We start from the raw sequence: 13,940 nt of genomic DNA on the forward strand, positions 1-13,940 counted from the left end.
AAATGATTATGACATCCCTAAAACAGTTACCAGATGAACCTTCTCTAAATATGGGTAGGTCTTTGGCCTAACATTTCCACAGCTTCACATTTTAGTTTTGAAATAGGTCGGTTAACTTTCTATTCTCAGTATATATTTAAAAAATTCACTCATTCACGTAGTGAGCAAGCCAAAACTCCTCCATCATGTCTATGGTGCTAGTGAACCAAACATCACAGGTGGGATTCAATCACATGTGAAGCATCCCAACACAATCGTTTGTTTGTTTGTTTGTTTGTTTGTTTGTTTGTTTGTTTGTTTGTTTGTGTTTTATTCCAGCTTATTGGTGTGGTCTGCAAGTCTGACCATCCAGTCACATTAACAGTCTTTTACAACAAGCTGAAGAGTTGCTGCAAACCAATTGGGACCAGGGCCTAGGTTTCAAAGCTCTCTTAGCGCTAAGATAGTCATAAGTGCCATACGTTAACATTAACTTACGACTATCTTAGCACTGAGAGAGCTACAATAATCTAGGCCCCAAATCTTCACTGGTGACACAATTGAGATTGCAGAGCCTTTGACAACAAGCAATCATCCTCCCCAATATTCCACATTTGCTTATGTTACAATGGGTGCTGTATGACATTTGAACAGATTTTCCGAAACAAAAGTACTTGAATAAAAATTATATATTTTTCAAGAGCAAGAAACACTATCCCAGTGTATAGTATTAAAACCTCTAGTGAACTGCAGCACTGGCAGATGAGGAACATCCTTGCTTGGTGCCAGTCTACCTGTTCTTTAAGTCCAACAACCATTTCAAAGAGCATCCATAATGAGGTATGCTGTTCAAGGGACACAACTCCTTGTGGGGTACCCATCTGGAGATCACCTCTTTAGCAGACACAACCCGTGGGGTACCCATCCGGAGATCACCTCTTTAGCAGACACAACGCATGGGGTACCCATCCGGAGATCTGCTGTTCTGATCTGGGACACAACCACTTCACAGCATACCCATAAGGATATATGAAATTCAAGGGACACGCTTGCAGTCCATCAGGATACCTGACGTTGACGGGACATGACTTCCTTTCTTGGCAGCTACTGGGATTGATGCTGTTTAAAGGACGGATGTATCTTGTGGTAGGGTACCAGTAGAGATATTTGGCGAAGATCTGGCAGCTACGGTTACCTGCTAAACATGACAACCAGTTCACAGTGCTTTGTGTGAGGGAACATGTCTACACCAACTGCCTCTACAGGAACAAATGGCTCCCCTTCAAGCTTGTCATTCATTGGCACGATCAGACTGAAACACAAATGACACCAATGTACTGACTTTAGACACAATACCTAGAAACACACACAAGACACTTCACACAGACATAGTCTCACATCAGACACTACACTTAGATGTGTCCACACTGATGAGACTAAATATACGTAGAAGACGCACTACACAAAGACACTCACTCTGCAAAGTTGACGAGAACATTTCCAGCTGGTTTGCAGGAGACATAGATGAGGTGGTGGATCTCCTTACATTGTCTTAAGGCATTCACTACTTTCTTGTCTGAAACAGAGTTAATCACAATCACACGCAAGATACTCCTACCAGATGACAGCCCTGAAGCTACTGATAAAGACACCAGGTGTTCATAACAGGATGAGAATGGGTAAGAGTGAAAGAAGAAGAAAATGGGCTCCTCTTTGGAGTCATATTAATTGAAACAATATAACATACATCATGAACGACATAAGTGCCATCAAATTCACGGTTTTTCCACAGATTCACGGAAAAATTCTCATTCCTGTCAGAGGGATACCCCCATGTTTTTTTCTCTTCTGAATGGTCAATCAGTTCTTTTATGATTGTGTGTCTTAAAAAAGAACATGAACTGGCAGTTCTGAAGGGAGATTAATAAAGGCTGCACTTTGTTGTTTATGTTACATGATGCCTTTCGTAGTTCACTTACTGATGCCATTTCTGCCTGGGTTGACAACAGCCACGGTCGATCCCAACTTCTTCCACTGTGGCAGTTCATCCCGTAGGAAGCGATGGGCCTTGCTCCACACAAACTCAGCATTCTTCACCCCTGCGAGCAAAGCAGACATCTGGTAACACCCTTCAACACCTAGTGAAGACAGGTCAGTTTATGTATTTCATTGAAGCATTGAGTCTGTAATGGTCTTTGTATAGGTTGCCTTACAGTCAAATTTTCTAATAAAATCCATCTTGTTCACAAAACTGTTTTAAGAAAATATAAGAAATATCCTTATTACCTACAAGTAATTCCAAATGGATTCCCCATTAGAATGGTAATAAATCCAATACCCTTTACTGTTATAGGCCAGGGGCCCATTTCACAAAACTCTCGAAAGTCTAAGATCTCGTAACTTTTTTCATAGCATTTGTACCTGGTATACTGTAACACAGGAGATGCAAATGCTACAAGCAAACTTACGAGATCTTGGGCTTATGAAAGCTCTGTAAAAGGTCCCGAGGGGCTTTTAGTAATACCATGGAACTTGTTTGCTGATGGGATCAAGTGGTTAAACTTGATGACTTGGTTGACACAAGTCATTGGTTCCCAGTTTCAGATTGATGCTCATGCTGTTGATCACTGAATTGCCTGGTCTAGACTTGATTATTTTCAGACCATTGCTATATGGCTGGAATACAGCAGAGTGCAGCGTGAAACTAAAGTCAGCAAAATTCATTGAACCAATAACTCAAAAACTGTTGGTTGGTCTGTTTCCATAATTGGGACCACTTGCATCATCTACAAGAGAGGTGTAGTGATAATGATGGTGATATTTAACTATTTAAATATGAATTACAGCAATATGCATATTTTAAAGTTGAAGGGCTTGTTCAACCAATAACCTGAAAACTATTTATAAATTTATCTAGAATTATCACAAAATATTTTCTTTTAACAAGGGAGAAAGTCTCACATCTAATTTGTTCAACCAAATTTGGGTAATGACTTCTTTGTTCATTAGGAATGGAGCAATGCAAAGTTTGATGCAGATCTTGTATTTTTGTCAATTATTAATTGTAGGTTATTAGTAAGAATTGCTCACAGTGCTAACTGTTCCCAGTGTTAACTGCTCACAGTGTTAATTGCTCACAGTGTTAACTGCTCACAGTGTTAATTGCTCACAGTGTTAACTGCTCACAGTGTTAATTGCTCACAGTGTTAACTGCTCACAGTGTTGCATTTAAATTTCTTATGTTTTCAAGGACGTAATCATGAAACTTTGGGCATCAAACCCAGATCTATGGCAGCAAATATTGGGCTAGTTATGGAAAGTGAGTGAGAATGGTTTTCTGCTTAATATCCTCAGATGACCAACTTGGTGACACCACAAAAACCCCTGGGCACATCCATTAATTTTGAAAGGGGGACGGGGAGGAGGGATGTGCTAATTCAGGGGGTTAGAATGCCCTGAACTCCTGCGTGGTTTCGCCCACAAAACCCATAGCTAGAACACTAGTGCTTATGGCTCGACTGTGACTGTGCCTCTCGGCTGTTTCTAAGTCTGCGATAGTTGCTGCTGCCACTGCTGTTGTTGCCCTTTCGTCCCCCAATCATCTCCCATCAACAAACAACAAAACAATTAAAAATAGGTCATGTTCAATGTGCTTGTACCATTGTTTTCTGCATTAAACAATGCATCTTCAGTTGCTTGTTCCACAATCTCAATGCCAATGATATCATCTACAAGGTCTGCCATGAGGATACCAATGGTCCCTGTAACACACAATATCAACGTGAGCTGTGTAACCATGTGCAACTATCTTAACAATACAAACATGCAAACCATACTTCCTGCACTAGTTTACAGCTTGAGTGAGTGAGTGAGTGAGTGAGTGAGTGAGTGAGTGAGTGAGTGAGTGAGTGAGTGAGTGAGCGAATGAGTGGGTGAGTGACACTTTGTATTTAGTTTTATTCCTGTGCACTTAAGGCATGCTGATGCATGGAATACAGCAAAATGTAAATATGAGTGAGTGAGTGAGTGAGTGAGTGAGTGAGATTTTAGATGAAGAACTTGTGACTCTTCAATACTGTCCATAGCTTCTATTGAAGGAAACATTGCCACAAGCTGCATGTGAAGTCTGTCTTCAACAAGCACTAGTCTGTTGTGTTCGGACATTTGAGCCTTTGTTTTTCACTCTTCTTAATATTGTTTCATTTCACTCAAACTCAACGAATATTGAATCAGCTGCTTCACTGTACTGACATGTTTAAAGTGCCCTTTAGCAAAACAAAAAGTTGCACGCACTTTAGAGTGTTAATGACTTCATCATGTTTATGTATATATGTGACTCTCAGATTTTAGGATATCATATCCCATACTCTCTGTTTGTAGTATATATAGTCAGATTTTAGGATATCATATCCTATACTCTCTGTTTGTAGTATAAATAGTCAGATTTTAGGATATCATATCCCATACTCTCTGTTTGTAGTATATGTACTATACCGGTGGAATTGTGAAACATTGTGCCTATAAACAACAAACAATATTATTGAACTGATAATATTTTGACACAGATGACCAGTACCTGTTCCGCAGCACACATCAATGACTGTGGCAGCTCCCGACTGCTTCACATAGTCCCTGACAGTGGAGTACAGCACCTCCGCGGCTGGAGTGTTCGTCTGGAAAAATGAGTCAGGTGAGATGCGGAACTTGTGAGCTAGAACCTCCTCGTAGATGTGCCGCGACCCCGTCACATGATGGGCTGTGCTGCAGCTCCAGTTACTATGGAAACTGAAGAAGAGTGAGAGAGTGAGTTTAGTTTTATGCCACACTCAGCAATATTCCAGCCATATGTCAGCAGTCTGCAAATAATCAAGTCTGGACCACACAATCTAGTGATCGACAAACCATGAGCATCAATCTGTGCAGTTGGGAACCGATGAGTTGTGTCAACTAACTAAGTGAGCCTGATCACCCAATCTTGTTAGTCGCCTCTTGCAACATGCAGAGTTCCCTTTCATGGCAAGCATGGGTTGTTGAAGGCCTGTTCTCCCCTAGACCTTCACAGGTCAACTTAAGAAGAAGAACGACTGGATTCTCAGCTCTAATATCAACATTTGCCACAATTGTATTTTGGGGGGTCGAGTATGAGAGATGCAAAACACAAATTGTTGGGCAATGAAATTAAACTGGTTAAGGCATTTCATCTCAATAAAACTGCCTCAATGTCTTCAAAAATCTTTTCATTAAAATATAATTTTCGTCACTGTTTTCTGATTTTTCTTACACTGTCTTACTTTAACGCTATAATACTCAAAAGACACATTACATTCAGGAGTGTCTGATATTGAATTCATGGGTTAAACAATATAAATACAGTGCACTCTGTCTATCTCGGACTCTGTCTTTCTCGGATTGCTGTATAAACCAGGCTGATTTTACTGTCCAATGTCATCCTTCTCTGTATCTCGGAATCTCATTTTTTCGGATTTTGGACCAAAGTGTCAGCCCGAAAAGGTAGTTACACATAAAACATTGCTTTATAATCCAGATGCTTTGCCAATAAACCCTGAATAAACAATCCATTGACTGGTTTGTGTATTTTGTCTAGCAGTGAACACTTATTTACCTTTGAGGTGATTATCGCTAATTTGTAAACTATTAATGAGATGATCACCTAAACTCTATACATTTAGGAGGCCTTCAGACACAATGTGATATCAAATCAGGTCGATGTAGGACATTTCTGTGTAACTCTGACTTCTGTCTAATTCAGACTGTTTAGTTGGTCCCAAGCCGGTTTGAATTAGAGTACACTGTAAAATCAGATGTTATCCCTGAAGTTCACATATATTTCTCAGCACCCTGAATGAATTTACACCTGTCAGTCAGTATGTACTAAGCATCAGGTTTAAATCAAAATCAACTGAAGAAGAAGAACAACTGGATTCTCAGCTCTATTATCAACAACATTTGCCACCACTGTATTTTGGGGGGTCGAGTTTGAGAGATGCAAAACACAAACTCAGGATCACTACTCAATAAAACTGCCTAAATGTCTTCAAAAATCTTTTCAAGAAAATATAAATTCATGTGCCCTTTCCAAACCATTTGCTGACATATGCTGATACTGAAAAGAAAATGCAGAGAGGGTTCACTAAGTCTGGAACTATTAAGATCAGATAATTATGTGCTCGCTCAGTTGTAAGAGATAAGGTGAAAGTTATTTCCCTTCCAAAATCTCACCTATATTTTTTTGTACATTTATCACTCTGGTAAACTATAATCTACAAAGGTAATCAATCAAACAGTATCTTATCCTACTTGTACTTGGATCTGAAAGACGTGATGGATAAAAATACCTTGGTCTGAAGTAGAGTGATGTCACCCCTAGCTGACTACCTTGACCATTTTGGAAGAATTGGCAGAGTTCCTCTCTAGCCTCCTGATAGTTGTCCTGAAACAGAACCATAGGTATTATGTCAACCTGAATAGCATTTTACTTCTGTGTGCATAACAGTGAGTGAGTTAGGTTTTATGGCTACTTTTAGCAATGCTCCAGCAATATCACAGCCTGGAGCACCAGAAATGGGCTTCACACATTGTACCCATTCTGGGAATCAAACCCGGGTGTTCAGCATGATGAGCAAATGCTTCAACCAGTTGGCTACTCCACGACCCCACATGTGCAAAACAGGTAGCAACAGTTTCAAAAACAAGACATCAAGTCATTGCTATCCCCCAAATCACCAAATATTCTCCATGAAAATGTCTACTTGTGTGTATGGCAACATGGAAGGAGAGTACTGAAAGGCTTTTAGTTCTGCTGCACAAAGCAGCACTACCACCAAATTCAGTCAAAGCTAAATTTGTTGCCATGGAAACACAAAAATATTTTATTCACAAATCCAAAACTACCAAAGGCACCAGTACACCACCACTCCTATCTATGTGCCAAGTTCAGTGAAGAAATAGTGAACGATTTTGAAGTTCTGCTTCTGAAAAGAAAATGTGCATGCACAGACAGACTGCATTTTAATGGCAAAGCATGCTGCAGGGTATAAAAATGTATTTGACTTGAAGCCCCAAGAAGGTTCCACTGGTTTGATTGCCATACCACTGATTTCTGTCTTGCCCTGAACATGACTGTCACCATGGTGTCCAGCTTCTGGCTTGATCGGATGACCACACTATCCCAATACCCCATCGTGCTTGACCTCCCATGCTTCACATAGGGAGACTGGTCAAGGAAGTTCTGGTATGCCTGGGACACAAAACAATGAACTTAATGTCATGATTTAATGTCCCTGACATAATCTCTTCGTGATCCTTACAACATCTGTTCATGATCCTAACAAAATATGTTCCTGTTTCTGACAAATTCTGTTCATGCTGCCCACAAAATCTGTTCATGCTCCTGAAAAAATCTGTTCAGGTTCCTGACAAAAATCTGTTCATGCTCTTGACAATATCTGTTCATGCTCTTAACAAAATCAGTTCATGTTCCTAAGAAAATCTTTTCATGTTACTGCCAACATCTATTCATGCTCCTGAAAAGATCTGTTTCCTGATTTTTCCTGACAAAATCTGTGTACATTTCATACATCCGCCATATGTCCAGGTTCACATGCTGTGTCACTGTACTATTGTGATATACCCTACAACTCATCACACTCACACTGATGATATCAACATGTTTTTTCTTCATGATGATGAGATCCTTGGGACTTACGCACACCACTTTCCCGCCTGGAACACACCATGCAACATGTTACTGAGAGCAAAGTGATCATTATTCAACAAATTCCAGAAAAGTGGCATCTGATTTCAGTCTATTTCAACACAAAACAATAAAAACAATATATGCCTACTTCACACTGTATAACTGTAACACTTGAGGATCAATTATGGGTGTCATGTTTGAAAAACACTCATTGTTTCACATAACCCTGCCATCTAAAAACATATGATGTACTGAAGCATACAATACACATTCATGTCAGCTGTTGGCTTATCTAGAAATTCATTTCCAGCAATAACACAAAGTTATAAATATCATCAAGATCTTCATCAACCAATGTTTTCACCATCTACATAAGGCTCCCATCTCTCCTGGTCCTAAAATTACCATCCTGTGAAAATTCAAAATATGTATCTTCATCCTTTCACCTGCTTCAACGTATCTAATCCAATCTTTCCAGAAAGCTGCATGTCGAGGACTTTCGAAGAACTGAGTGAGTGAGTTTAGCTTTACACTGCACTAAGCAATATTCCAGCTATATGGTGGAGGTCAGTAAATAATCAAGTCTGGACCAGACAATGCACTGATCAACAGCATGAGCATCGAAGCGCCAAATAAGAGGTAAGCACTGCATTGATAGAAAGCAGCACACTGGGAGGAAGACCAGCTACAACAGAGGGTAGGTCATGAGACACAGATGATGTAACAACACAGAACAACCCACTAAAAGCAAGCGGCGTACTGGAAGCAAGTGGTAAGCAGGCGTGAAAACCGATCCATGTCCCGCACTGGAAACAACAGCTGTCAGCAACTTAGGAGTCTGTGAAATTGTCACCCAAGCAGAAAGTCGAAACTGTGCTGAAATATCCTGAGTAGTGATGGGAGTAGATGTTTCAGGATGAAAAAGACACTATAGGTTCTCGTTCAAACTGGATTCTGAAGCCGCTTCTAAAAACTCTCATCTGCAGACATGGAGTGAGATCGATGAACTGCTTTCTTTGAACAGCATTCTGATTTGGCATTTTTGGACAAGGAAGGACCCTCAAGTATATGCTGATCTCTGTCAGCCAAACATCTGAAAGTGACCCAGCGATGCTCAGAAAACTCATCAATACAATCAATATGCAGGTGAGAGCTGTATGAAGATCAAGTTGACCAGTTACATTATCGAATACAATCCACACATGAATTGTGTGGATCAGCAGCTGACAAGTTGTTGTTACACTTATTGCAGTCTTTGCCTTTCTTCGAAGAACCACAGTTAGATTTACCCATATTGAACAATGTAGTTATGTCCAGCTGAGAGAACAACACACGTCCACTCAGTTGTAGTGACAAGAAACAGAATGACAGGAGCAGGCTGTCAGGTGATCATCTGAGCAATCTGCATGCTTATCGGGATGATTGACAGGTCCTGCTATGGATTGGAGACAGAGGTCAGGTGTCAGAGGCTAGTAGTTTGATTCAACCTACAGCACACTTACACACATGATTGTAGAAGCAGAGAGGTGCATAAGATGAGATAGGATAAGTATAAAAACTGGGTACCAGGTGGGATAAGTCATGTGACTATTAACCTTCTAGCACCTCATGGGCAGCTTGGGTCACTCAGGGTTACAATAAATGAGATTGTGCCTGCACTTTGAACAAGCACATAACAAAAGTACTTATAATAATTACTGGCATTCATTATAATGTTACTCAAGAGTTAATGACACGTTATATCTAAAGTCGCATTTGAAATGACACTGTGCAAGCAAGTAGGGACAGGGCATAAAGATGGAGACATTATACCCTTGACAAAAGAGGATGATACACTCACTGCGTCCCTTGCCAACATACAGGCCCACAACTCTGTTGTTACCGGTCACATCAGGACCAATACTCATCTCATCTTTGTTACGGTAACCATATATTACTGGCTGAAACACAGAGCACAATAATCATACGTTATTATAATTGTATATAAACACAGAATAAATACTGTAGAAGAAAGAAACACATGTTGACGTACCCCTAGTGTCAGTAGAACAGTGGGAAGCATAACCCTTATTTGAGTAGAAACACGAAAGGCCCATTCCTTGAGTTGATAGAACAGTGGGTGAACTATCCCTATTCCAATATCCCAGTATCAGCAGAATTGAAAGTAAAATATTCCAGGTGTAAGCAGAATTGTTGGTAAAATGTCGCTTGTGTCAGTAGAATAGTGGGTGTAATACCCCTGGTGTCAGTAGAATAGTGGGTGTAATACCCCTGGTTTCAGTAGAATAGTGGGCGTAATACCCCTAGTGTCAGTAGAATAGTGGTTGTAATACCCCCAGTGTCAGTAGAATAGTGGGTGCAATACCCCTGATGTCAGTAGAATAGTGGGTGAAATAACCCCAGTATCAGTAGAATAGTGGGTAAAAAATCTCCAGTATCAGTACAATAGTTTGTAAAATATCCCTAGTGTCAGGAGAATAGTGGGTGTAATACCCCTGATGTCATTAGAATAGTGGGTGAAATATCCTGAGTATCAGTAGAATAGTGGGTAAAAAATCTCCAGTATCAGTACAATAGTTTGTAAAATATCCCTAGTGTCAGGAGAATAGTGGGTGTAATACCCCTGATGTCATTAGAATAGTGGGTGAAATATCCTGAGTATCAGTAGAATAGTGGGTAAAATATCCCTTGTGTCAGTAGAATTGTTGGTAAAATATCCCCAGTATCAGTAGGATAGTGGGTAAAATATCCCTAGTGTCAGGAGAATAGTGGGTGTAATACCCCTGATGTCATTAGAATAGTGGGTGAAATATCCTGAGTATCAGTAGAATAGTGGGTAAAATATCCCTTGTGTCAGTAGAATTGTTGGTAAAATATCCCCAGTATCAGTAGAATAGTGGGTAAAATATCCCTAGTGTCAGGAGAATAGTGGGTGTAATACCCCTGATGTCATTAGAATAGTGGGTGAAATATCCTGAGTATCAGTAGAATAGTGGGTAAAATATCCCTTGTGTCAGTAGAATTGTTGGTAAAATATCCCCAGTATCAGTAGGATAGTGGGTAAAATATCCCCAGTATCAGTAGAATAGTGGGTAAAATATCCCTAGTGTCAGGAGAATAGTGGGTGTAATACCCCTGATGTCATTAGAATAGTGGGTGAAATATCCTGAGTATCAGTAGAATAGTGGGTAAACTATCCCTTGTGTCAGTAGAATTGTTGGTAAAATATCCCCAGTATCAGTAGGATAGTGGGTAAAATATCCCCAGTATCAGTAGAATAGTGGGTAAAATATCCCTAGTGTCAGTAGAATAGTGAGTGTAATGCCCCTTGTGTCAGTAGAATAGTGGGTGAAATATCCATTTTGTGAGGGGATAGAGGGAGCTTACCGCTGGTTTAACTCCAACAAGAGAGCATAATTGCCCATCATTTTCTTCATTCAGTTTTTTAACTGCTGGGGAGTATTGTCCTTTCCGAGTGTGACGAACAATATTGATAACTTTCTGGAGAGATGTTTTCAAAATGCCTTCCTTTATCTGAAATATAAAAGGCTATTTTCATGACATTCAGTATCACAATGTTTGTTTTTCATCAAAAGCCAAAGTCATCAACATTGGACTCTATAGCAAAAAGCCTGTTCATGATCATGTTCCATCGGGATCATAAGCAACATGAGCCCTAAATCTTCAGGGTATGACAAACAATCATTTGAGTGAGTGAGGGACGATTAACACTACACTTAATGGCATTCCAGATACATCAAAGGACTTTAGAGTTGAAATGGTACACTCTTTCCATGTTTTCCTTAGTATGGTACATACCGGGACAAAAGGCCTTCGGTTTGGTGTATGAGATATGATCATAATGCAGAAAACCGACAACAAAATGATTTAATTTCTAGACACTTTAGAAATGGTTTAACAAGCTTCATAAAATGATGAAAAATGTCAAATTTTTGGATTGCTTTATAGCATACCAAACCAAAGGGAAAATACAGCAGAGAACCATTTACCTCAGGAGATCAGTTTAATATGGAATGAAAGACCAAAGCTACGCAGGTGTCAGGAACCCAGGACCATGGGCATGGTGCTGACAAACCTACAAACCATAGTTTGGTTAAACTTTTAATCGAACCAACCATCACAGGTTTCTGACATTTCCAAAGAACCAAAGTCAGCACCGCTTATTGTGGCACCATAGACAACTTGTCCAGCTTTGACTCCTGAATACAGCTTTTGAAGAAGACTTATAGCTCAACTAAAACACCATGAGAACAAAAGTAAGAAAATATAACCTTGAGCTGACTGTCATAGGGTTTCCTGTAGAAGGGTGTAACACAATATGCCAGCCTGAAAAGGAAACAAAAAATATCTGGTTAAGTTGTTAATATTATATATTTGAATATAAGCTCTTACACAGACTAAATAAAGTTTTACCTTTTAAAACATACATGTATATTGGCTATGAATTACAAACATTTGTAACTGTTATAATAGTATCCTTCTCTCATAATATCAGCTTTTACCATCCACTGCCAACAGACATGTTGCAATTGCTAGTTCAAATTAGACCACTCTGTAAACATAGGCAGACAGACAGACAGACAGTGAGTGAGTGAGTGAGTGAGTGAGTGAGTGAGTGAGTGAGTGAGTGAGTGAGTGAGTGAGTGAGTGAGTGAGTGAGTGAGTGAGTGAGTGAGTGAGTGAGTGAGTGAGTGAGTGAGTGAGTGAGTGAGATTTTTCACCGCTTCTAGGAATATTTCAGCAAGGACCACCAGACATGGGCTTCACACACTGTACCCATGTGAGGATTCAAACCAAGGTCTTTAGTGTGACAAGTGAATGCTTTAACCACTAGGCTACCCAACTGCCCCCAGATGTCAGTGAACACACATGTAAGCAGAAACTACATCCTGCAACTAGAACATGCTCAAAGATTAACTTCATTATTTAGTGAGTTTAATTTTACGCTTCTTCTGGCAATATATACCATACAGCAAGACATTAGTTCTTTAAAAGCATGCACACTATGAACTGAATTTACAGTAATTACAACATACCGCTCATACTGATTGTCTTCTGTGGTTGTGTTCACAAGGGCTTTGCGATTACTATAACCATACCTGAAACTAGAAGAACAACAGTTATTACATTTTGTATTGAACAAACATATCTTATCCCAATCCAAACGTATTAGAAATATCAGTTGGAGTAATCCTTCTTCAACTGACTCTCCTGCAATATTGAACATCCAAAAAGTTTTTATAGCAGCTAACTTACAATGGTCTTTCACCTCTTAAAGCACTATACATAATGGTCTTACTCCTCTTACAGCACTACATACCTGAAATGGCATGCGTTGTTGTAACATATGTTCCACCATATAGGTGAATTATTGCTGAATGTGTCATTAAACATCAAACAAATACAACATTTGGACTATGTTCCTATAATTATATGTTCCAATTAAGATACATATATTCAACTTCTTTCGAGATTTAAAATTTTGAGAATCTATTGAGGATACCCTAAACAAAACTAGACAAATTTAATAAAGCTTACTACATGGGTAACACGCATGTAAAATCAAAGATGGCTACCAAAGCTGCCATATTGGATTCACAAGCACCAAACCTTCCTCTAACTTTCATGAAATGTGCTGTACTAGTGTCGAAGACAGTAGTGACAATACGTCCATCCTTTATCAATCACCATATACTCGAAAAACACACCCAACATGACACATTTGACCCAACGGCCCACTGTCCTAACTTAGAACGAACGTCACGCCCGACGATCTAACTCAAGACTGATCTAGACTAGTGATCAGCTGATCAGTATTAGCCTTACGAGTGTTCAGTTGAAGTGTGTTGCAAAACAAAATGTACATACCGATGCGTGTGTCTGATCTTCGTCAGTACACACCAAGTCAACAACTGCTTCTTTCCGACATTCATTACAGTTAATTCTTAATACTAATTGAGAAACAGGTCAATGTGTTTGTGGAGGCTGCCATATTCCAAGGGAGATAACCATGTCGGAATGAAACACACGTAAAATCAAAGTACCGTGACAAATTCGAATCTCACTGATATTTTAAGAAGTCATGATAAAAACAGAATTCCGAAATCGTATTTATATAAAGTGTATAAAAAAATATGTAAATGGGTGACGCGAAATCTACCTTTCCATTTGTGAGTGAGTGAGTCCTGGGTGAAAGATCCTTATGGCAAGCTGGCAAGAAATC

At 39.5% G+C, this 13,940-nt stretch overlaps 1 protein-coding gene across 2 annotated transcripts; it reads right to left on the reverse strand.

The window, feature by feature from the left end:
- Positions 1-257: 257 nt before the first annotated feature.
- On the reverse strand, positions 258-13,734 carry LOC137286499 (tRNA (uracil-5-)-methyltransferase homolog B-like). 2 transcript variants are annotated; one of them, XR_010956996.1, is made up of 14 exons: positions 13,586-13,726; positions 12,754-12,822; positions 11,989-12,043; positions 11,084-11,230; positions 9,537-9,636; positions 7,652-7,722; positions 7,091-7,237; positions 6,336-6,430; positions 4,556-4,764; positions 3,639-3,740; positions 1,959-2,078; positions 1,456-1,555; positions 916-1,291; positions 258-871 (listed from the first exon to the last, which is right to left on the reverse strand). XR_010956996.1 is itself a non-coding variant. In XM_067818403.1 (13 exons), the coding sequence occupies exons 1-13, from the start codon at positions 13,648-13,650 to the stop codon at positions 1,171-1,173; spliced, it is 1,401 nt and encodes a 466-aa protein (XP_067674504.1). In that variant the 5' UTR covers positions 13,651-13,734; the 3' UTR covers positions 266-1,170. The 2 variants fall into 2 exon arrangements, 1 of the variants encoding a protein (XP_067674504.1); XM_067818403.1 differs by having other exon boundaries at positions 266-1,291; positions 13,586-13,734.
- Positions 13,735-13,940: the final 206 nt, after the last annotated feature.

The sequence above is a fragment of the Haliotis asinina genome, chromosome 6, assembly GCF_037392515.1.
Source record: "Haliotis asinina isolate JCU_RB_2024 chromosome 6, JCU_Hal_asi_v2, whole genome shotgun sequence".
NCBI classification, from domain to species: domain Eukaryota; kingdom Metazoa; phylum Mollusca; class Gastropoda; order Lepetellida; family Haliotidae; genus Haliotis; species Haliotis asinina.